At 36.1% G+C, this 26061-nt stretch overlaps 1 protein-coding gene across 16 annotated transcripts in view; it reads left to right on the top strand.

The window, feature by feature from the left end:
• NBEA (neurobeachin) overlaps positions 1–26061 on the top strand; it is a 637779-nt gene that overhangs the window by 276649 nt on the left and 335069 nt on the right. For all 16 annotated transcript variants that reach the window (XM_021065194.1, XM_021065195.1, XM_021065200.1 and 13 more), the window contains one exon: positions 7553–7614. In XM_021065194.1, the coding sequence (XP_020920853.1) occupies positions 7553–7614 (62 nt within the window). The remainder of the gene's footprint in view (positions 1–7552; positions 7615–26061) is intronic.

The following is a 26061-nucleotide window of genomic DNA, read 5'->3' on the forward strand; positions in this document are numbered from 1 at the left end:
GAGTTTTGGGAAGGTCTAGCTTGTCTCCTCAGGGTGATTCAACAATTTAAGTCTATAATTATTGGATAAAATGAATATACTCTTAAAAATAAATGAGTTTTGGGGTTCCCGTCGTGGCACAGTGGTTAACGAATCCGACTGGGAACCATGAGGTTGTGGGTTCGATTCCTGGCATTGCTCAGTGGGTTAAGGATCTGGCGTTGCCATGAGCGGTGGTGTAGGTCACAGATGCAGCTCAGATCCCACCTTGCTGTGGCTCTGGTGTAGACTGGTGGCTATAGCTCTGATTGGACCCCTAGCCAGGGAACCTCCACATGCTGCCGGAGTGGCCCTAGAAAAGGCAAAAAGACAGTAAATAAATAAATAAATAAATAAATAAATAAATAAATAAATAAATAAATGCGATTCACCTGACTCTCCTCTATTTAAGCCTAAGTTGACCTACAGCCTATTTTTTCTGTTTATGCTTTAATCACAATAATTAACAAGTTTACTTTTACTAATTATGTTTCATAGTTTTTATCTTTTGACTTTATGAATGCATTATTAAGAAAAGTGATACATAGTATTTAAAATAAATGGAGCCAGCGGTCTTCTGAATACAAAAATAATCTAGTGGTTAGGACTCAGCACTTTCACAGCTGTGGCCTGGGATCAGTCCCTAGTCTGGGAACTAAGATCCTATATCAATAAAGTGTTCATTTATATATACTATATTTAAAAGGAGGATTCCGTATTTTATAGAATATAAATTATTATTTTATCTTTAATAAAGAGGCATTACATAGCCATTTTTATTCAACTCATATTAATTGTATGACTATCCTGTTGTTTTTTTCTCTTTTTATTATTAATATTTCTTAAACACATAGTTAAAATACGTGTATTATTCTTAATTATTATTCAGGGTCAGAGTCTTTGTTGGGTAATGTGAGAATTTGAACCAGACATAGTTTAGAAGTTTTAGAATTTAATTGAGTTTTTGGAATTTGAAGCACAGGGAGAAGAGAAGAAAGTTGGTACAGAGGAGTGATTTAGGAATAACAATTGCTTCTATAATTTAATTTAACCCAAAGAGAATTGAGGAATCCAGATGATTTATGATAGTGAAAATGTCTCTGATTTCCCTTATTTCATCCTTATTCATTGCTGCTGTGATTAAATCAGGAAGTAAAGGAAAGGGCAAGACACGCAGGTCAGTCACTTCTGTAGTGGAAACTTGAGTCTAATACCATGGATAAAAGTGTTTAATTAAAAACCTCAACAACAGTTGTTGTAAGTTATTTGGGGGCATAGGGCCATATTGCAGTTCTTTTCAGTATAATACTCTCTCTGAACACCTTCGTGTTTGTGTATACACGCGCGCACGCACACACACAGACACATATATGTATATGCCTTATTTTGTAACCAGGCTTTTGTCCTTAAGGTCAAAGACAGTGTCATCTCTGTGACACGGCAGTGGCTTACTTAGAGTTTTTAAAATAAGATATTTAAATGAAAGTGTCTCCAGAGACAGCGAACTCAAAACTTAATTAATCCCAGCTGATTTGGAAATTGTAATATGTTGTTTAGTATATTTAAATGTAAAATGGTATTTACATGGAATGTGCACAGAGAAATGAAAAGTCACAGGGAGGAAAAAAATGACATTGAATATTAAGAATTTGCCAGAATTTTCCCCTTGATATGATATTTTTGATGGGCTAGCACAAACCTGGTTTCTAAAACATAAGTTAAAATAAGGGTAAATTTACAGTGGTGTTTCACATTTAATAGATAGCAATAATAATGCCTTGAGAATGCCCTCTTTACCTCAGCTCATTCCCTGTCAAAGCCCTAGTAAATATCACTTTTAAATTGTAATCTCTCAATCTGTGAAAGAGTTACCTATGAGAGTCTTAGGAATTTCAACTCTACCATGGAGCAAAAATTCTTAGCAGAAGCAAAACCATAAAAAATAAAAAATATCCACAGCCAATAAGATTCCTAAACTGTATCACCACAATGACCAAAAACAAAAAGCAAAAGAAACAAATTAGAGCATATTTCAATAAATTAGTCAAAATAACAAGATATCATATAGCTATAGTTAGAGTTAATCTTGTTTCTGAGCAATCTAAACAGTCTAGATTGGCAAGTTAAAAGCACTTAGCCAACTACTTTCACGTCGAAATAGATTTTCAGTTCTGAGCCTACAGAATTTCCATGGAGAAAGGTGCAATATCAAATTACTTTGAGATAGCAGTTAATATTAGCATTAGTTTCTTTATGAATCTTTCAAAATATTTTGTATAAGAGGGTACTGCTAATTTCTGACTATTAAAAAGCTAAATCCATTTCATTACTTATTTATTTATTTATTTTTTGCTTTTTTAGGGCCACACCCGCGGCATATGGACAGGCTTGGGGTCTAATTGGAGCTACAGCTTCCAGCCTATGCCACAGCCACAGTAACGCGAGATCCGAGCCACATCTGTGACCTACACCACATTTCACAGCAGCGCCAGCTTCTTAACCCACTGAACGAAGCCAGGGATCAAACCCGCAACCTCATGGTTCCTAGTCGCATTTGTTTCCACTGCACCGCAATGGGAACTCCCATTTCTTTCTTTTCTTTTTTTGTTTTTGTTTTTTTATTTTGGTCTTTTCTAGGACCGCACCCACGGCATGTGGAGGTTACCAAGCTAGGGGTCTAATTGGAGCTGTAGCCGCCTGCCTACACCACAGCCAGAGCAACGCAGGATCTGAGTCACGGTTGCAGACCTACATTACAGCTCAAGGCAATGCTGGATCCTTAACCCACCGAGCGAGTCCAGAGATCGAACCCACATCCTCATGGATGCCAGTCAGATTTGTTTCCACTGAGCCACAAGGGGAACTCCTTTTCCACGCTATTTTAAAGCATAAGGCATCTTTCAATTTTGTCTTCTAATTCTATGGATGTGTGCAGACCCACAATTGAATCAAAAGAGTCTGACAGCTCTGTATTAAAACAGTGTCACAATACCTTTCACTATTTCTTGTGTTAAAGTAAGACAGTTTTTCCCCAAAGATCAAAATATTAACTTAATACTTATTTTACAATTTTATGGGGTTTTATGGGGGTTTTTTGTTGTTGGTTGGTTGTTTTTTGGCAAGACAGTGTAGTTCTGAAAGTAAAAAGTGACTTCTTACCCCTAGTAAGTGTAAACCAAAAAAACTGCCAGCGTTTTGGATGGTGGTTGACTCATCTGTGCCCAATCTGTGTGTGCTGCCTAGATCTGGCCATCTCAAATTTGTCCACCTAATTCATCTTCTCAAAGTACGTTTATCTTGGCCAACCTTATCTTTCAACAGCATAGTTCATGATATATTCAAAAGCTTGTTCTAGACACTTGCCTTACCGTTGGAGCACTTCCTGCATATTCAGGCTTCTCTCTCCCACATGCATATTATCTACACTCTGTGGGTTCACTGCGGGAAGCTAGCATGGTGCACAGTGTCGGATTAGTATTTCTAGTCAGAATATTTATTCTGGTGAATATATATTTGCTGCTGAAAGTATCCTATTGATTGGTCAACAGTTCTAACTATATTTTTGTTGGAAGGATATATGTATATATGTCTGTGTGTGTGTGTGTGTGTGTGTGTGTATCCCTTGAGGGCTGGCTACCTCTTAATTGACAGGATGAGAAAAGTCATCATGGAATAGGAATGCTGTAACTGATCTTTAGTGTCATTTCTCCCTTTGTATTACTTGCTCTGTATTCTCCCTGTTCACTTTCAAAAATGTTCATCATTTTATTTCTATCAATCTTTATCTGTCTTTCAGTTTCACCCTGCAGTCCCACTTTCACACATCCCCTGTATTCTAGTCAGCCATTCCCCCAAGGTATGCAAGGTCTTTTAAGGGGTTTGTAGTCCCCCTGTTCCTTCTGTAAGGTTTGCTTAAGCTGGTGCTTTTTGCCCCTGTGTCTGACCGACGTATACTGCCTTCTCCGAGAAAACTGCTGAAATCAACCCCGTTGGAAATAACCATTGTAACTTTTCTTTTAAGTCACATATTGCCATCTTATTAATGATGCATTTTAAATAGTTCTGTAGCAAACATAAAATGGATTTTTGAGTAGGTAACTTGAATGCAGGTCCCAGTTCTACGTACTGAATGGAAGACCTTGTGCTAGTTACTGGCTGCCTTAATTTTGTATCTATCATGTCAGGTAGGAATAACTAGCTCAAACAGCTCTTGTGAGAATCCAGTGAGACAGCATATATAAAAATGATTTGTAAATGATAAAACTTTAAGTAAATGTTAGATAATCTTAGATTGGAATTAAAATATGGAGCAGTTGTAAAAGTGTAGATAATGTCTTACTACTTAAAATCCTGAGTGCTGACAATATCCTCTGCTCATATAAAGAGACTTTTTTCATTTTAAAAATTTTTATTGAAGTGTAGTCGATTTACAATGTTGTAATTATCTCTACTGTACAACAAAGTGATTGTTATACATATACACACATCTATTCTCTTCCCATATGGACCATCACTGAATTTGGGGTAGAGTTCCCTGTGCAAGGAGATTTAAATGAGTTGATTTGGTTATGAATTTCTTGCCAGATACAAAAAGGAAAAAAACTTATCCTTTCTGAGACATACACTTGGCAAATATTTGCCTAATGCATATATAGCTGGAGTTATTTCCAGCATCACTAGATAAATTTAGCTTTCTTGAGCTTATGATTAAAATTATACAAAACCACAAATTTTCAAATATAGGTGACTTTTTACTTAAAGATAGTGTCATCATGCAATGCTTTTCTTAATATCTCTACTAAATATCTAAAGTAATATGCTAGTTATCTTCAGTATGTCCTGTCTCTAATAAAAATCTGTTTGTTTTTATAGTAATTTTAACACTTAGAAATAGTTCCAACCAAAATTATTTATTTATTTATTTATTTTGTCTTTTTGTCATTTCTAGAGCTGCTCCCACAGCATATGGAGGTTCCCAGGCTAGGGGTCGAATCAGAGCTGTAGCCGCCTGCCTACACCGCCTACGCCAGAGCCACAGCAATGCGGGATCCGAGCCGCATCTGCGACCTACACTACAGCTCACGGCAACGCCAGATTCTTAACCCACTGAGCAAGGGCAGGGACTGAACCCGCAACCTCATGGTTCCTAGTCAGATTCGTTAACCACTGAGCCACAGTGGGAACTCCCTATTATTTAATTTTTGAAGGTTGATAATTCTTCCAAAATTGCCTCTCTTGTGTTCTGTCAAAATTATTTTTGTTTTTGTGTTGTTTTATTTTTGAGGAGGATCCATTATCATTTTGTTCATTCTCTCCAAAACTAATTCAGCAAATCACATCAGGGTTTATCGAGTTGAGATCACAATGGCCTTTTTCAAAGTACCTAGAGTACTGTTTGCAAATTTCAATTTTGCTATCCTGTCATTTGTATTTTCCTTTGAACAAAGCATTGGTGGAGCCTTTGTTTATGTTTTTCTTGTGATGGAATGATAGTATGTGTTTGGAAAAAATATGAATATTCTTGTTACCCAGCAGTTTTTTAGAAGTTCATTCTAAAACATAATCTGGGAGTTCCCGTCGTGGCGCAGTGGTTAACGAATCCGACTAGGAACCATGAGGTTGCAGGTTCGGTCCCTGCCCTTGCTCAGTGGGTTAACGATCCGGCGTTGCCATAAGCTGTGGTGTAGGTTGCAGACGCGGCTCGGATCCCGCGTTGCTGTGGCTCTGGCCTAGGCCGTAGGCCGGTGGCTGCAGCTCCGATTCAACCCCTAGCCTGGGAACCTCCATATGCCGCAGGAGCGGCCCAAGAAACAGCAAAAAATAATTAATTAATTAATTAAAAAATAAAACATAATCTGAAAAACGAATGTCATTGTGTGTTTTTCTAATGTTTACCTTGATACGTATTTTAAAAGAACCTCTAGTACACAGAATATATAGTTAATAATTCTTTATATGGTCATTCATTATATAGCCTTGTAGTCTAATCGTTCTTTATATAGCTTTACCACCTAAAATTAAATTGATTTAGAGTACGAATTTTAATTGTGATCCTTTTGCTCGTCATAGTCCTTTGGCCTTTTACTTAGTTTTTCTTTGTCAGAATTTCAAATAGTTGAGTAGCCAACAAGTGATAAATGTCCCATTAATCTTTCTGATTCTGTAGCTCCTGAGCATGAGAATTGCTGATCAATTACAACAATAGTCTCTTAAATGAGCTTTTCACATCTGCCTCTTATTTCGTTAGTTGACTGTCTGCCCAAAGATCTGATAAGATGGAGTACTAGTGCCTTTTTACAACTTGCTCTGTTGGTCTGAACATTAGGGACAGGTTGTTAGCAGAATGGGCATGGAGGGGTATTTATCCACTACCTACAGCAAATACACATGCTAGTGTCTGGAAGGCATTGGAGACTCTTTATTGAAATCACCTGAAGAGAAAAAAAACCCTGGTTTCGCTTTAGCTTGCCATTTAGCAACAACAATGTAAGACTCTGGCATTTCTTACTGATGCAGTGTTTTTACTGGTTATGTTTTCTTCAAACAGAAAAAAATGAGTCTATTAATTTAATTTTTAAAACAGTTAAAAACTTTAAAAATGTATTTTCAGTTAGCAAACATCATGATTAATATACTCTCCTCCAGAAATTGTTATTAATCCTTGGTTACATCTTTATGTTGGCACTTAAAAATACTGCCAATCTTGATCTGCCTTCTTATTACATGTTATACAGATGTCAACCTTTTGACTGGAAAAAATCTTGATGAATAACCAATATTTAAACTGTTTTTAAGATGAATATTTTCTTACCTGTAGAATGGACATGATAGTAGTATGTCACAGAATGTAAATGAGAATCAGGCACTTAACACAGTACCCAACACAGAGTAAGTGATCATTGAGTAGTAGCTGTTATTACATATATATTCTTATTTATCTTTTTTCTTCTGATGTCTATTCAGAGATTTTGGAAGAAGAAAAATGGAAGATTTTATAAAAATTGCATAAGGTTAATTTTATGTGAAATTATTTTTTAATATTTTAACATTCATTTAACAATTGACAACCTATGGAGAACTACCTGTTAATAAATTATTTTATTTTTGTCTGCTAGAAGGTAATTTAAGCAGATCTTCAGTGATTATTGTTCTGTGCTCCAGAAGATAATCACATAGCGAATGTCACTGGAATAAAAGGAGCTCTAACTAGGTCATTGGTTTTGATGACTACCCCCAACTTGTATAAATATAAGAAACGCCTGACCATAAATAACAGTAGCAAGAAGTCAGGTTTTGGGGTTTTTTTTGTTTTTTTTTTGTTTTTTTTGTCTTTTTGTAGTTTTCACATCTTTTTGAATATCTGTATATTTTAAAATTAATGCTAAAAAAAGTCAGTGAATGCCTCCATTTATGTTATTTCAGGAATTCTATTTTAAAGAAGGATTTTAGAAGTTAAAACTGTATAATGAATTAACTGGGAATGGTGATTTTTACCAGTGTAATTTCACTTTGTCTTAACGTTTCTTTGTTTTAGGCCTTGTTTGTATGAAGTCCAGCACATCTGTGGTTGAGCTTGTTATGCTGCTTTGTTCTCAGGTAGGAAATCTCATTCACTTGATTACATTAAACCACATAAGGGTTGTTTTGTGTCACTAACAAGAGAATGTATGTGAATAGATATGTATATGTTCATACATTTTAAAATTTCTTTTATCTCATAGATGAAAAAAATAAATGATAGTGATTTTTTGGTGTAGATGATCTTACCATGCAAATATCACTTTAATCTCCCTCTCCCTTCTTCTCTCTTTAGCTCTCTTATTACCTAAACTATCTTCTATTTTTTAATCTCTGCAAATTATATAATTTATTATCTCACACTCTTCTTTACACCCCCTCCTTTTAAAATGATACAGTAGTATTTATAATTTTGACCTTCATTGTTAATTACATGATTTCTTTTTCGCTATTTGAGATCATGAAAAGTAGAGTTTTTTAAATGCAAGAGTCAAAGTGTGAAATTAACTCATTAGTGGGGTTTTTTTGATATGATACCTTGCTTCTTACCCCTTTTTAATGTAATTTAAGGGTAAATTCTAAAACTCTACTTATACCATTTACTTTTAATGATAAGAATTAAAAGTAGACTAATAATTGTAGGGTATTTGTGAGCAATTATAAGAAAATTACGTGTAACATTTTTCTGATAAAGGGACCTGATGCACCAGCTCTGCAAGTCTCCTAGTGATCCTGATTTTCCCAAAAGTATTAAATATTTTGTAATATGAGAATTTAAAAAGACCTCATGCATGTTTGTAACAAGTAGTTATTACATTTATCCCTAGTTTCCTCAGTGGAAAGGAAAATACATCAATACTGTTTGTAGTTACTGACCTGAGGTCTGGCTAAAACCACTGCTAACTTCCAAATAAACAACAGTATGGCTTCAGTTGATCCTTTAAAGCATCAGCAAAAACAAAACCAAAAACTTACCTATTGATTTTCAGTCTTCAGGTTTACTTTCTTCAAGAATATATTCAAGGGAAATCATTAGGTCCATTTTCCTCTTTTCATGCAGGAAGAGTTTTAATAAGGAAAAGTTAAAGAAAAGTTTCCCTGGCAGGAGTTCATCTGTAGGGCATTTGAAAATTGTTACCTAATGCCAGAGTCCTGAGTTCGAGAGACATCTTTGAGATCTAGCAGGACTTTTTAGGTTCTTGATGATGCACATTAAAAAAAAAAAAGGTTTTATGAAAAAAAATAGTATAAAATTCCTTCCTCTTTAGCTCTCGGTTTCACTGCAGTTCAGAGGAATAAAGAAGAATGTAGCATTAGTGTCTAGTGTCTTTGATGGCCTCATCATCTGATCATAGGTTTAACATTACTCATTTGCTGGCTCCAGGAATTCCTGCCATTAAGGGCCCTAGAGATGAAACTTTGCCTCAGATATTGATTGAAAGGAAGAGTGAGAAATTTAAGCTCTCTATGCAGTGCACTTTCTTTCAGTGTTTCAGCCAAGCATTATTATAAACATGTCTCAATTTGATTTTTAACTTGAATTTTTTAAATAATTCAGTGTGTTTTAAATATCCAGGGGGTTAATTGATTAAATATACCTCATTTAAATGACCTTAAATTGTATTTGTAAAAAAGAAAACAAAGCTCCAATTATTTTATTTTCTATTAAAACGAGATCTGGCTTTCCACAAAATATTTTTAAAGAAGCAGATGAATAATCTTCCTTCAGTGTAATTCAGGTGGGAAGAGTTTACTATTCTACTTTTAAATTACTTTTTAAATGCATCTTTTGCAGATCATTAGTTGTTCCACAGATGTATCAAACCTTGGTTTTGAGGACACACAGAGTATGGATATGGCTTCAAAGTTTCTTAAAATAATCTGCCATTTTTCTCTACGAGTCAGATGCATGATGATTTATACCCTCTTTTCACCCATTAGCCAGGCAGTCATAGCAGGAGCAAACCTCTGATAAAGAGAAATAGAGTTGCTGATGCTGCGGAGATGGCTTGGCACAGCAGTGCTTTCCAGAGCTGAGTTCTCTTCTGAAGGCCTTAATGCATCTCTTTGATAATGTTGCTGATCCCTGTAGAATTAGTATTGTTCTGTAGGCTGTCTTTGTGCCAAGGCGGAGGCAATCCTGAGGAGTCTTTAAAGCTGCATCGTCTGGAATTGTCTTTTGTTTTACAGTCGGCCTTTTGCAAGTATTGATAGCTCTATGTTATTATGATGAGTTCTTATTGGTACTAAAAAATTAGCTGAAAATCTGAATAAGTAACTACCTTGATGAAGTGTATATATTTTTTCCCACAGTGGGGAATACAACTATTATCCACACTGGGATTTAATTATTGGATAGAATAAGTTTTCAATGCAAATGGAATTTTCTGGTGTATTTGTTTAGAATTAGCTTTTCCTTCTCTAAATGTGGATAAACCATGGAAGGATAATGTTTTGTTTGGAGAGAAGAGGTAGCTAAGAACTGAAAAAGGAAAGGAAAATGCAGCATTTCTCACAGCATTAGTTTTTCTTTCATTTGCTACAACACATTAAATGCTTTTATTTTTCTGCTTTTCACTTCGGAAATGCGTGGTAACCACTACATCTTATTAAGGATTTCAGCTTTTCTTTCGTTTTTATCTGAGCTCCTGAATAAACTTAACTATTGCCAGTGGTTCATGTGCAAAAAAAAAAAAAAAAAAAAAAAATGTGGTCTAAATTTACATGAGATCACATTACACGTGTCTGAAGGTACTTGTCAAGGATAATTCAGTTCATATGGACAGTCTTTTAAACTCTAAGGGACACGCCATCCAGTCTACCCCCCAGTGGAATTTTGGGTCTCTGTGGAAAACATATTTTAAGTTTTAAGATGCTATTAGCATTATCATTATATAGCATCTATTATTCCACAAATGCCCCAAACATTTTTTACTATATATGGACGTTTTTCTTTTCCATGTAGATCTTATGAAATAAAAGTAAATTTTAATAATTAACTATTCTTCTTCCTTTTCAATTCATATTAAAAATGTACTTAGTCACATGATTTTTTTTTAAATTGGAAGTAAAGTGAACTGAAGTTAAATAATTACTGTATTGTGTTTTGAAAAATCAGTTCTTAATCAGTTAATACAATATTTCCTCCAGAGTTCTTCAGTATCTCATAGGTCTGCTATTACCCTCTGTCAGCTTTTTCGTTTTTTTAAGTTTTACAATCAGGTGTGGTTGAGGTGCTTTTCATTATTCTATATGTGGACCTTATTTTTTCATCAAATTTTTCTGAATGTATTGTGTTTTTTGATGAAGAGCAGATTTAGTTTTCAAGTAAACTTTTTAGGGTACTATAATAGCTTCTAATTATTTCCAGATTTTTTTTTTTTAGGAAGTCTCCATCAGAGGTTCTCCAGGAAAAATTGAGTGATGTTATCCCATAGGATTTCTTTAAGTTTTCATAACTAAAGATTAGCAGATGCCACTTGCATTTTTCTGTGCCTTATCTGTCAATAAAAAATGTTTTATAAATTGAGAAATTCTTATGTAAAATAATGTCTCAGTATTTAAGTACTTTCTGACTTGAAGCACTGATTACACAAGTGTATTCTTAATAAATCATTTTTATTCTCATTAAAAACCAAAACTATGTATAAGTAACATAAGTAGAAGTCAAGCCTTGCAGGTCTCTTTAAGTTACTAACATGAGTGATTTTGTGGTTTTGTTTTGCCTTTATTCTTTTTTAAATACTCCATATACTTACTTAAATAAAAAGGTTTCTAGTGATTCCACTGATATGATCAAGGCCATAACCTAGGACTTCTAAACACAGCACTTACAAATGAACCACAACTGAAGAATAATCTTCCTTTTTCAGATGATTTAGCCTTTGAACATTTCAATTTTCTATTTTTTCTCCAGTTTCATCAGATAGTACAAAAGAAAAAGACATACTTTTCTTATAACTATAATAAACCTAAGATAGGTTGAAGTGGAGGAAGGACTACTAAAGAATATTCATTTATAAGTATTCAATGCCAAAGGAGTTTTGGTGTTTAAGATAGGAAGATTATAAATTAAGAAAACTACTGATGGACAGAGTTTTTTCAAGCATCTTTAGAACTATGGAATCCTAATTATCATGATGAAATTATGTCACATTTAATTACTTAGTGACTACTTTTATATTTTAACATTTGTAATCTTTACTAAATATTTATTGATACATTCTTCTAGTTCTTAAAGAGTTTGGTTTTATCCATGAAACCAACCTGTTTTATAGCTCAATTTGAAATCAAGGAAGAATTGAAAGCTGCGGCATGGTATTTTAAATTGAATATAATCAAGTGCCAACTATATGCGGTTCAGAAAATTGTTTCTTTGAACCCAGAAATAAGATTTTCATGGAAGGCTTTAGTAAGATGCACTAAAGATGGACCCCTTGAAGGTAACAGACCTTCTCCTCAATCTAAGTAGAGAAGGAGATTTGGTGTGAGCCAAAATCTGGAGAGAAATGAACCTGCAACAAGCTCAGACCAATGATCAGCCTTATTTGGAGCACTTTAGAAATTGAGTAGCTAGCCCGTGTATTTATTTGGGTTTATTTGTGATGTAGGGAATTACCCATTTCCAGCAAACACATGGAACAATATTTTCCTGAGATTATTTTTCCATGTAAAATATTACAGTATGTTACATAGCCTAAAATTGAGATTGATAAGAAATTTCTAACTTGCAAGTCGTGTTCAGTAGGTCTTGAAGTTTGCTTTTACAGTTTCTGCCTTGCTTTTAAAAGGAATAAGGCCACTATTTTTTTCCTAAGTATCTAAGAAATCCCTTTTTCTCTGGTCAGTGCCTCCTCCAACTCTCATCTGTAGTATGATGTCATCTCAAAGTTAAAGGGGGATACTGGGCATTTACAGTTTTTTGGGGAGTTAGTATGACCATATCATCTTTCTTGCCAGAAAGTTTGTAGTATATCCTAAATAGAAAAGAAAGTTAATTATATCGCAGCAGAACAAAGAGAGGGAAAAAAAATGTATACATGTAAGTGAAACTTGGTCCCCATGCTATACAGCGGAAAAAAATTTAAATTAAAATTTAAAAAAATAAAAATAAAAAATTTTTTAAATAGAGAAGTACTATTAAAAAAGGAAAGTTAAGCAGGAAATTGGAAATGGGTGATGCATAAAGATTATTTTCAACATGGATCATAGTAATGACTTTAAATTATTAGAAAATATGGAGAAGATTATACAGTAAAATGTACATATTTTGAAGGAAAAATGTAAGTATAAAATAGTCAGTAAATACCTGTTTAATGTGCCTTGGGGAAAATAACTACTGAACAATTTCATCAGTAGAGCAGAGTCAACTAGCTGTCATCTACCCAAGTATTGACATCATCCCTCTCTGAAAATTCAATCAGAGATTTAAAGACCATGTAATTCAGATTACTTTTGATCACTTCCATGAGGTCTTTTTTCTTGTTGATTTCTTTTTATTTCAACTCCTGGAGAAATTGGCAGGTATAATAAATTTTGAGTCAGTCGTCTTTATGTTATAAAATATCTTTTTCTAAGCTACCTTAGTATATATCATACACAAACATGATGCAACACTTTCATCCGTGTATATTAATTGGTTCCTAATCCATATTATAAACAGAGAAGGCAAAGGATGGAAAAACAAAAGTTCTGAGCTCATCTATGTGAAAAATTTAAAATATAAAAGAGAAACAGCAGTTTTTCTCACCTCTGAGTTCTCATGATTCTACTACATTTGGGAGAGAAGGAAATTGGTAAGCCTTGCCCACCTGCAGGATACTGCTTAGGAATGCTTCAGTTTCTGTGGCAGAGGAGAAGGACTGTAGTGCATTCTGAGGTAAACAGATTTCCCTGGCTTACTGACCACGTGGTCTCCCTGACCTGAAACTTCTTTCCACACTTTGCTACAGTGTCCACCCTTTTCCTGTCTTCATAGATATTTTGCTTTGTTTGTTTACCCCTATTTTTATTTTTCTATGTTTTCATTATATAAATTCTTTAGGCACATTACAACAGCTTTAAAAGTAATGAAAATAATATGTCATCACCCTACCACTTTGTACCTCCTCTTGCTTTTTGGTGGATTTTTCCCCTTTAATCTTATATATTTGATCTTACATATATCAACATACTTTTACTAGCCATCTTCTAATAAGTAATTTTCTTTGTTCCCTTTTTCTTCCCGTGCACATTTCCTCATAATCTGTGGTTTTGTTTTGTTCTTTAAATAATAATGAAGACTGACAAGAAGTTGCAAAATTAATATGTAGAATCCCATGTACTCTTTCCCTAGCTTTCTAATAACCACATTTAAAAAGGAACAGGTGAGATTAATTTTATAATACATTTTACTTAACCTAAATATAATTTCAGGCGTTCCCGTCGTGGTGCAGCGGAAATGAATCCGACTAGGAACCATGAGGTTGCAGGTTCGATCCCTGGCCTCGCTCAGTGGGTTAAGGATCCGGCATTGCCATGAGCTGTAGTATAGGTCACAGACACGGCTCAGATCTGGCTTTGATGTGGCTGTGGAATAGGCCAGCAGCTTTAACTCCAATTAGACCCTAGCCTGAGAACTTCCATGTGCTGCGGGTGCGGCCCTAAAAAAAAATATATACATATATATATATATATAATTTCAAAATGTATATAATCAATATGAAATATTTAATGAGATAATTTGCATTCCTTTTTTTGGTTCTACGTCTTTCAAATCAAGTATATATTTTATACTTAGAACACATACCAGCTCAGACTAGCCACGCTTCAAGTACTTGTAAAAGCTACATGTGACTAGTGGATGTTGTTCGTCGGCACAGCTTTTTTGTCCAAATACGAACTTCAGTGCTTCTCTTTAATGTTAATATAATCTAAAAGTAGAACAGTGTATTCCAGAAGCCTGCAGTATTGTAGGTCTGCAAGCAAAGATCAGCTAATTGTGTGTCAAAGATTCTTGCACTGGGTCAGAAAAGGAGGACCCCCAAGTTTCTCTACAACACTAAAGTTCTCATGCTGGCTCATATACCATGCTAGCTGCATGATTATTCATGAATAAAACTAAAATATTTTAGGAGTTCCCGTCGTGCCGCAGCAGAAACGAATCCGACTAGGAACCACGAGATTGTGGGTTTGATCCCTGGCCTCGTTCGGTGGGTTAAGGATCTGATGTTGCCATGAGCTGTGATGTAGGTCAAAGACTACATTGGATCCTGCATTGCTGTGGCTGTGGTGTAAGCTGGCCGCTGTAGCTTCAATTAGACCCCTGACCTGGGAACCTCCATATGCCATGGGTGCAACCCTGAAAAAAAAAGCAATAAAATAAAGTAAAATAAAATAAAATAAAATATTTTAATGTCATGGTACACAGTTCTGCTCCATGATAAGGAAGCATGATAGAGTCTTAACATTCAGAATTTAATGCTGGAGGTTTCTTCTCTTCTGAAATGGTAGCAAAGATAAGTGGTACAGAGTAATTTATTATCTTGGCAAGGTGTGAATTGAGATCATATCTGCTACAGGTTTGGTATATAGGAGTGAATAAGCCAAGGAAACATCAAAACATAAACAGTTCAATGAGGCATAGTTGTCCCCTATTTATTCTTGAAAATAAGGCAACTTTCATAATGGTTTCTTGTTTCTGGGTAGGCCTTGCTGGTAGCCACAAATTATTATCACATAAAAGACCTCAGAAAGTGCATCTTGAGGAATATTAAACGTCTATTTTATCTTTATCTATGAACATTTTATGACAAGCTAAACTTGCATAGTGGTTTAATAATACCCAGCACTTTTGTGATGGTCATATGCAGTCTTGAGCTCTCAATGCTAATGAGATATGTAATTTCCCTTATATTCATATTTTAACAAATCTTTTTCTCAAATTATAAAGTTTTGAGACTCACTCTTTGATACACCTATTCTTAGCTCTAGAAAAATATGACATTCAAAGACCATCATTCAAGAGTGATACCAACAATACAATATACCTTAAAATAGTACTACATCAGTCATGACTCAGATTTTGTAAACCCTTAAGAAATGTGTTCTGTTAAATAAGTGTAGATTATCTTTTTTGTAAAGAATAGTGGGAATTAGAGACGGACACTTAATGTTATTTCATTGATTATAGACCAGTACAGGATTTTGTTTCATTGTTTTTAAGTTTTGAAAGTCTTTTTTTTTTTTAAACTTCTTCAAAAAACCCTATTCTAGCCTCTACTCTTTTCCTCCATACATGTATCTTAAAATCTGAATCATTTCCTCTTTTTGTATTTACTAAAGTTATCATTTCCTTGATTTCTTTTTTTCTTTTTCTTTTTTTTGTCTTTTTGCCTTTTCTAGGACTGCTCCCATGGCATATGGAAGTTCCCAGGCTAGGGCTCGAATCGGAGTTGTAGCCACCAGCCTATGCCAGAGCCATAGCAACGCAGGATCCGTCTGCAACCTATACCACAGCTCATGGCAACGCCGGATCCTTAACCCACTGAGCAAGGCCAGGGATCGAACCCTCCACCTCATGGTTCCTAGTCGGATTCATTAACAACTGTGCCACAACGGGAACTCCTCTTTTTCTTTTTTTTTCTTTTTAGGGCCACAACCACAGCATATGAAGGTTCCCAGGCTAGGGGTCAAATCGGAGCTACAGCTGCCTGCCTGCACCACAGCCACAGCAATGCCAGATCTGAGCAGTGTCTGCGGCCTACACCACAGCTCATGGCAATGCTGGATCTTTAACCCACTGAACAAGGCCAGGGATTGAACCCACAACCTCCTGGTTCCTAGTCGGATTCGTTTCTGCTGCGCCACGATGGGAACTCCCTCTTCTGATCATTTCTAGTAGCAGGTGTTTTCTCAGTAAGAAAGAAGTATCCTCAAGAACTCAATAAAATATGCCTGTATGTTGTAGATATTCATAGTTACAGAAAAAGCTCTGTTTAAAATATATACTATAAAACAATCAAGATTATTTTTCATTATAAATGCAAACAAGCATATTGCATGTGTGCATACATTCATAAGAATATTTTAATAAAAAATTGTATTAAATTTACTTACACACTTTGCTGTACAGCAGAAGTTAACAGAACATTGTAAATCAACTATAATAAAATATCTATAACATTTTCTTAAATATTTACACAATTCAGCATACTACTGAGATCCTGGGAAACTCATATTTATCTTTATCTAATACACTAACTCTTCTTTTAGTAATCAACTAGATATATTTCCATATCGCTTAATGAGTTTTCTATGGTTGGAATTCATATCAATAACTTCTTTGCACAGATCGTTGATCAGTCCTTTTTTTTTTTCCTTTTTATAGCCACACCTGCAGCATATGGAAGTTCCCAGGCTAGGGGTCGAATCGGAGCTGCAGCTGCTGGCCTACATCTCAGCCATGGCAACACCAGATGTGAGCCACATCTGTGGCCTACCTGTAGCTTGTGGCAACGCCAAATTCTTAATACATTGAGTGAGGCCAGGGATCCAACCTGCATCCTCACAGGGAGAGCATCAGGTGCTTAACTCCCTGAATCACAACTGGAACTCCTTTTTTTTTTTTTTTTTTTTTTGACCACACCTGCAGCATGTGGAAGATCCCAGGCCAGGGGTCGAACCCTCACCACAGCTGTAGCCTGCACCAGAGCTGCAGCAAAACTGGATCCTTAACCCATTGTGCCACAGGGGAACTTCCAGTTATCCATTTCTTGCATTCAGTTTTTCCTACAACACTTTTAGGAAGATGTTCATAAAAATAAGCAATGAAAGTGAAAAATCATATTTTGAATTCTTGCATATTTTTATTAGTTTTATTTTTGCATATATTGAAAACATTACTCTGTTTTTCTCTCTGCATAGTATTTTTTACCTCAGTCTCTGTACTTATTAACTTCTCTAACTTATTGCACAGAATTTATAAGCATGCCAGATATAATGAACATTTGTTATAAATTTTTTGAGGAACATACTGCTTTTAGTGTCAATTAATGATAAGTAGACATTAAGGACATTGGAAGTAAAAAATAATTCTGGGGTTCCAGAAGACTTAAGATCTCAATTTAACCTCCCATTTTTACCTTGAAATATTTTCCATATTTTCAAAGAATTTGAGGTGGATTAAATCTCTAAGGACATTAAATTGGTTTACTTAATTGTATGCAGAGCAAAAGGGAATGAGAAATGTGCACTGAACTGACATAGAGGAAGAAAAACTGATGGGGAGAAAAATTATGTGCTGAGTCCGATGTTTCTACTAGGTTATCTAACTACCATAAAGTGATTGTGAAGAGAACATAGGGATTTCATTGTCATCCTTCTGGAACCTATTTGTCTTCAAAGTGTTTAGTTTCAAAGGGTCCTTAACTTGATATCCACTTCTCTGAAAAAAGTTCTTCATCTTGAGGAAATTTTATGCACCCACGTAGAAGAGTTAAAAAATTGTGACAAAACTGTCTAAAGACTTGGCAGCTCTCTGCAGGACTTCAAACTCAGTATGTTTGCCCATGAAGATAAAAATTGGATGCCTTCGTTTAATTTACACCTTTTCTTACGGCTGTTCATTTTCTTCAGTAGTGGAGCCAGTGGGTGTATGTGTGTGTCCGTATGTCTTCTCAAATAGCAAAAGGCTTTGGAATGATTTGTAGATAAGATTTTTTAAATAGACCTTTTTTTCCCCCATCATTGCCAAGAGATTATCTTTGTTGAAATGATAATAAATTATTATTATTATTATTATTATTATCCCCTTGTATATATTCTCATGTATCCATTTGCTTTAAGTTATTTCTCTATGTCTATATGTCAAAATTGTTAGGGAGCTAGGACAGTGATTAAAATGCCCTTCCCCTGTCTAGCTGTATCCCATTTCTTAACTCTCAACGTAGTAGTTGATGCCTCAGCAACCACAGCAGATTCACAGCTCCTCCTCTGTGCAGTCTCCTTTCTTGTCACAAAGCTTTGTGCATCTTTCCTTTCAATATTTTACCTAATTATACTTTTGAAACTCCTGGAGTCAGTTATATAGTAATATGCATTTAAGAAGTACTTTTTAAAATGCAGAAGCAAATGTGTACAATGTAAAGAATTATAATCACTCTGTAACCTGATTCATTACTTATATTTGTTGACATGTTCATTTTAAGGTAACACTTTGAGTCTTACAAAAATGCCACTTATGGGAATGAAATACCATGTCACAGCAGAAAAGGACCTTAGCAATGGCCTTATATATGAGATGTGGCTACTTCAATTATTATAATGCAGTAGTATCCTATTTTACATTTGAGTGGAAGGAATTTAAATAATTGAACAATTTGAAGGGAAATATACTTATCACTTCATAACAGCTAAATTACTCCATGCTGGCAAGTTAGGAACTTTGAGGTTTGTGTATGTACAGAGGGAAAAAAAGACCCAAGTCAGTGGTTCTTAGCACTGCCTTCAACTCCTAATCACTGGAGAAGCTTTAAAATATTACTGATGCCTGGGTCCTATCCTTAATGATTCTTCTGATATGACTGGTGCTTTTAAACAGGATTCCTGTTGATTCTTTTGTTCAGTCTGAATTGAGACCTTATAGATCTAAGTGGCACCATAGATTTTGGAGAAATAAATTCAATTCGACCACAAAAATATATTGCGTACATAAAGTATGCCAGGCACCTGCTGCCTACAAGGTCCACATAGTTAGATAAAATAAGTTCTTTCCTTTTATTAATAAGTTTATGATCTAGTGGGGAGATATATGAGTGAGAAGTCGCTGCAAATATAAATAATTATGTCTCAGAGGGAATGTTCCAAGAGTAATAAAAAGAATATTTAGTGTTGAGAAAATAATGATGTATGCTTGATCCCATTTTCATTTCCAAAGTTTTAAAATCATTTCTTTAAACACTTTAAAATTATTGCTTTGCCAACATAAATGCATATTATGGCATTGTCTCTTTTCTAAGAATAAGATCTACAACTTAGGATACCCAAAGGAGAGTATATGTCATTTGTTAGGCTTTTCCTATGGATTACTTTTTCGATTCCATTCCATTTTTTTTCCTTACAATTAGGCATTTTTGTTTACTGCTTGATACTGTTAGCCACATTTTACCAAGAATGTAAAGAGATTGGACTTTTCAACTAAAGATGCTCCCCAAATTGATTATTTGTGCTACTTTTACAACTGTCATTCAGAAATCATTAAACAAGTTTTAAAACTCGCATTCAATCCTGACATTTTTCCGAGAGGGAACATATACTTTATCTTGTGAGATATTTTATTGTCCCTTTTTTTCTTCTCTCATTTGTCATTTTTTTTAAGTAGCTGAAAGAAATAAATGTGTTTTCCTTGTTGCTATATGAGATCTATTTAACATTTGCCATAACAATGGGGGAGTAAAATAAATAAGTCTCATGCAAAATTCCAGAAAAGAGCTGATGAAAACTTGTGTTTAAAATTTCTGGGGTTCCCTTCGTGGCTCAGTGGTTAACTAACCCGACTGAGATCCATGAGGATGTGAGTTCAATCCCTGGCCTTGCTCATTAGGATAAGGACTCAGCGTTGCCGTGAGCTGTGGTGTAGGCCGGCAGCTGCAGCTCCAATTCAGCACCTAGTCTGGGAACTTCCACATGCTGCTGGTGCGGCCCTAAAAAACAAAAAACAAAAAATTAATGATAATATTAAATAAAATAAAATTTCTAGTTTTAGTGCTATTTTTATGGCTTCAGCTGTTACTTATCTAACTCTTCTATTGAAGCAGCTCCTGGCATGCTGTGGATAAAGGAGTGACACGATCCATGACCCACGCAACCCCTATAACAGGAACATTCTGTGCTCTCATCTTATACAATTCATATTTTGTGGGGAGTTCCCTTATGGTCTAGTGGTTAGGGCTCAGTGCTTCTGCCACTGCAGCCTGAGTTCAGTCCTTGGTCTGCGAACTGAGAACTCACATCAAGCTGCTGCACATGGCGGCCAAAAATAAACAAACAAGTAAATAAATGATAAAACCATATTTTACTAATTTATTCTATTATTTATAATTTTAAAATAAGTTACTTCTTTTTTTCCTGTCACACACCAGGGAAATGAATAGGTATGTCCTGGAAGTTGGTACTTATATCTCCTGTCTGAGACTTTGAGCACATTCCACACTTTGAAAAATAAAAACTTGAAACTTTCTTAAGGAAAGACAAATGATAACATTTTTGTCACTTTAAAAATTGTTAATATTAGTTAATGTAGTTAACAGAAATTGACTTGGTAAGTTGAAAATGTCCATTATATTTGATGAGGAATTTTGAAAATCTTCAAAAACTGACTTAAAAACTGTTAACATAGATGAAATACTTTGGTCCTTACTTAGGTCAAGGCCTGCAGAGCTACTCCTGTACTCCTAGCCATATCAAGTAGGCTTCTATGGTGGAAAAAGAAACACTCATGTTTGACAACCAAATAACTAATGGAACCTAGAAAAAAAAAAGATACCAGGAAAAGTGATATTTCTTAAATTTTATACACGAAGATTTCCCTTCTGTTTTCCATCTAATGTCACTAAACTTCTGGAATTGGATCTTTGTTGCCTAAATGCTATGGCACAGTCATGTGGAATTTACATCGTCTATTTCTTCTGGTTCTATAGATACCATCAGTTATTCCTTCAAAGATACAGTGTCTAAGATCTAATCATATAAAATATAAAAAGTGAAGTTGTAGAGACATCTGGAAAACAATATGAAGCTGTCAGATTTTCGAATCTTTTATGAGAAAATTGATGTTTCAGCTAATGTTGTCTTAAAATCCTGTATCACATAATCCTATATCACAGAAGTGTTTAATATGTACCTATGTCTGAGGAAAGACATGGACAAGAGAGGGGTGGCAAGAAGAGCAAGATAGAGCCTTAAACTTTTTACCTGAGCTCAGAGGATAACAGAAAATATCTTGTCTTCTTACGTATCGAAAAAGAGAGAGAGAGATCCTTCTTTTTGTAATTCCTAGTGTTCTTTCATGTCTCCATGGAACAGGAACCCAGTTAGATTATATTTTCATGGGAGTAGAGAAATGCCTTGTTATGAGCATCCTTAGTAGGAACATTTTAAGAGGTTTTATTATGTGTCGTATGACCTCGCATCTCTGGTAATACCAAGAGGTAAATTGCATGTGAATTGCAGCTCACCATTGAATTTATGAATACTAAATTCAATAGTATTTATTGAATATTACTTATGTGGCCCATGCGTAGCAGGGGCTAAAGATTAAATATTAAGATTTAAGACCACATTTCACTTCAGAAGTCCAAGGCATACATGAGCGAGGAGTTTGCACTTCTCTGGATAAGAATTACAATACAGTTGACAATCATATCACTTAAGTCAGGGTCCATTCATGAGTACTACCGTGGTCTATTTTATATGTGAACAAGTAAAGAAAAATGTCAGGTACTCTTGTCTTTTCACTCTTTTTCTGAAGAAAAAACTATCCTTATTCCTTTCCAAGCCAGTCCATTCTCTAATGCCTTCTTCAAGATTTCCCTATCACCATTTCTCTCTTGCAGTGTTTCTCTGACTCTTTCACACTCTGAGGTCTACAACCATATTTAAGTCTCTTCATCCTAAAAACCATGAACCTGTTTTTCTCTCAGCCTCCTGTCCTAGTTTTTCTTAGCTTTTACCACAAAATTCTTTGAAAGAGTGCATTCCAGTTGCCACCTTCGCTTCCTCAGTTTTCTTTCATTGAGCAGCCCAGTGCAGTCAGGCTTTCCACCCACTGCATTCGGATCACCAAATCCAGCAAACTCTCTCTCTGTGTCTTCACTATACCTGACCTTTCTGACACGTGGAGAAATTGACAATGTAATAATAATCAAACAGTGTGGTAGGCTTCTGATGTTTTATATATTTTTAATATCTGAAAAACTTGGGGGAATAAAATAAAGTAACAGTCTCAGCGTCACAAAAAAGATCAAGAAAATTCTCTTGGACAAGACTAATCCTCTCTAATGTAAGCTTTTATTTAGGTAAGAAACTTTAAGAAAAGAGCAATTCTATAACTTCAGGCTTTCTAAGGAAGGAGTTGAACTCAAACACTAAGCCTGTCAAAAGCATTGCATGTCATCAAAGAAATTGAGGAATTGTATTGCCTGCTCATTCAGGCAACGTATGACAGTTCGGCATAAAAAAAAAAAAAAAAAAAAAAAAAAAAACTATACATTGCAAAGCTAAGTGTTCATTTAAAGGGTGTCCTCCATATTCAGAACCTTTCTGTGATCTAATAAAATTAACCATCTCCTTCTTAACAGTCTCTTGGTCCAACCACAGTACAAGTCTCTCTTGATTCTTCACAGGAGCTTTGTTAGCCTTACAATAATTTCGTAACCTGTTTCTTAGATCTGTGTCTATCTTTTATCTGATTTGTTCCTTTGGAGTCATGTTTAGGGTTGTTCGTATGTTTGGTTCTTTCCCACGTATTGAGCACTTGATGTATTTCCACTCCTTTAGTCCCCTTAACTAACGCTTGGTCATGTGACTTTCTTTGACCAGCAGTTTGAGAAGAAGTGACATGTGTTGCTTCAGGGCAGAAGCCAGAGTCAGTGATACTTCAGCACATTTTCTCTTTCCTCCACCGTGGTTGCCTGTAGCGTTCCAGACAGTGGTTACATTGTCAGTCTCGCTCCCAAAGTGAGGGTGACGGTGAAGCAGAGCAGAACACAGGTGAAGGACCTGGAGCTGGAGCACAAAATAGGCATTTGTTCTTTAAGCCCCCGAAATTTGAGGGCTGTCACAGCATAACCTTGTCTCACCTCATTTTGGCAGAGCACACCATCATCAGGGTCTTGAAAGACAGTGACTGAAAAGCAAATGTTTATGTCTGAAAATGTAACTCTTCTGACTTCATATTTTATGGATAGTTTGGCTAGAAATGGTGTTCTGAGTTTTGTATTCCTCTTGATTTTGAAGGCATTATTTTCTCCTATCTTCTAGTTTTGCCATGGGGAAAAATAGTGTCATTCTGAATCTCGATACCTTGTGTAAACCTTTTTTTTTTCTTGTTAGCCCTGATGTTCTAAAATTTTCCTTTGCCCTGATGTTCTAAAATTTTATGATGATGTGCCTTCCTGGGGGTGTTTGGTCGTATATTTAATTTCTGGAGAAAAAAAAAATAACTGTCTTTGATAATTTCCTCTCTTTCATGTTCCCTAGCCACTCTTTCTACAGCTTCTCCGTGGATATTGGCCTTTCAGCAGAAGACCTTCCAATTTCCTTTTTTCTTTATCTCTCTTCTTTTTGTTGCATCTCTTTATCTTTTTGTTCTGTTTTATGACAGATGTTTTCAATGTTATTTTTAAGCCTTTGTTATGTCTGCAATATCTTTGCATATCTAAACTTTGCATATATTTGCAATTTTTTTTCTCAGTTGCTTCACTGTCTCATTTTTCAGGTTCCCTTTTGTTGTATTTTTTCATTGCTGCTCCTAGTCTCCCTTTTCTACCTGTGTCATTCATGTTGGATGCCACAACTATGCACTGTCTTTCAAAGCATATTAGTAGCGCAGGCACCAGCTCACATGCCAGCCCTAGCACCTGCTCCAGCACCTATAGAGCTAGGGCCAGTTCTAGCATAAGGTCTAGAACTACATAAAACTCTGGGACTTTTTCCAGCTCCACGGCTAAAGACAGTACCAGTTCTAGAATTAGAATCAGCCTTAGAATCAGCTATATAACTAGAGCCAGCTCCAGAGATAGAGGTAGTTCCATCATTAACCATAGTGCCAGCTCCAGGAGCAGCTCCAAAGCTAGAGCAGATTCCAGAACCAGTCCTAGCAGCACCTCTGGGCTAGAGCCAGCTTCTGCACTGGCTCTGGGATAAAAATAGGTCCAACTGTAGAGCTCAAGCCAGCTCGAGCACCAGCTCTTGTACCAGCCCTAACCTAGTGCCAGCTCTGGCTTCATCTGTAGAGCTGATATCAGCTCCAGATCTAGAGTCATCTCCATTGGCAGTTCTCAGAGTAGGCCTGGCACCAGCGCTGGAGTTAGAGTCAGTCCCAGAACTGGAGCCAGTTCATGACCAGTTCTAGCACTACTATCTGAGCCAGCTCCGGAGAGCAAGCTAGGGCCAGCAACACACTTAGGGCCAAATTCAGCACCACAGCCAGCACTAGCATCAGAGACGGTCTTTTCAGAGTTCGAGCCAACTGAGGCACCAGCTCCCGAGCCAGTTCTGCAGCTGAAGCCAGCACCAGCTCTAGTGCCAGCCACTGGCTCTGGGGCCAACTGCCACACCAGAGCTTTCCCTACCCTCCCTTACAATGACATCATTTTGCTTTTTGTAGTTGTTTTTGTGTTTTGTATATTGTAGTTTATTATATTTTAATTTTATAATTCGCATACAATAAAATTTTAACTTCTTAATCATTAAAAATAGAAAGAAGGGGAGTTCCCGTTGTGGCTCAGTGGTTAACAAATCCGACTAGGAACCATGAGATTGCGGGTTCGATCCCTGCCCTTGCTTAGTGGGTTGACGATCCGGCGTTGCCGTGAGCTGTGGTGTAGGTTGCAGACGCGGCTCGGATCCCGCATTGCTGTGGCTCTGGCGTAGGCCCACAGCTACAGCTCTGATTCAGTCCCTAGCCTGGGAACCTCCATATGCCACAGGAGTGGCCCAAGAAATGACAAAAAGACAAAAAAAAAAAAAAAAAAATAGAAAGAAGGGAGTTCCTGCCATGGCTCGGTAGTTAATGAACCTTACTAATAGCCATGAGGATACGGGTTCAATCCCTGGCCTTGCTCAGTGGGTCAAGGATCCAGCATTGCCATGAGCTATGGTGTAGGTCACAGACACCATATGCTCAGATCCCGCATTGCTATGGCTGTGGTGTAGACTGGCAACTACAGTTCCCATTCGACCCCTAGCCTCGGAACCTCCATATGCCACATGTATGGCCTAAAAAGACAAAAAAAAAATTTAAAAATTTAGGAGTTCCCGTCGTGGCGCAGTGGTTAACGAATCCGACTAGGAACCATGAGGTTGCGGGTTCGGTCCCTGCCCTTGCTCAGTGGGTTAACGATCCGGCGATGCTGTGAGCTGTGGTGTAGGTTGCAGACGCGGCTCGGATCCCGCGTTGCTGTGGCTCTGGCGTAGGCTGGTGGCTACAGCTCCGATTCAACCCCTAGCCTGGGAACCTCCATATGCCGCGGGAGCGGCCCAAGAAATAGCAACAACAACAACAACAAAAAGACAAAAAAAAAAAAAAAATTTAAAAATTTAAAATTTTTTAAATAAAAATAAAATGATAATAATGATGAAAGGATCTTGTATTTTTTTTCCTGAGCCAATGTATATGCATGGATTATATTTTTTTGAATAATGTTAAAATATTTTGCATCAGTCCTTAAATTTTGCTGTGTCTCTTCTTGTCCCTTTCAACTGCTTCTCTTTCTTTCTTTTTTTTTTTTTTGTCTTTTGTTGTTGTTGCTATTTCTTGGGCCGCTC

This window comes from Sus scrofa, chromosome 11 (assembly GCF_000003025.6).
Source record: "Sus scrofa isolate TJ Tabasco breed Duroc chromosome 11, Sscrofa11.1, whole genome shotgun sequence".
Lineage (NCBI taxonomy): Eukaryota > Metazoa > Chordata > Mammalia > Artiodactyla > Suidae > Sus > Sus scrofa.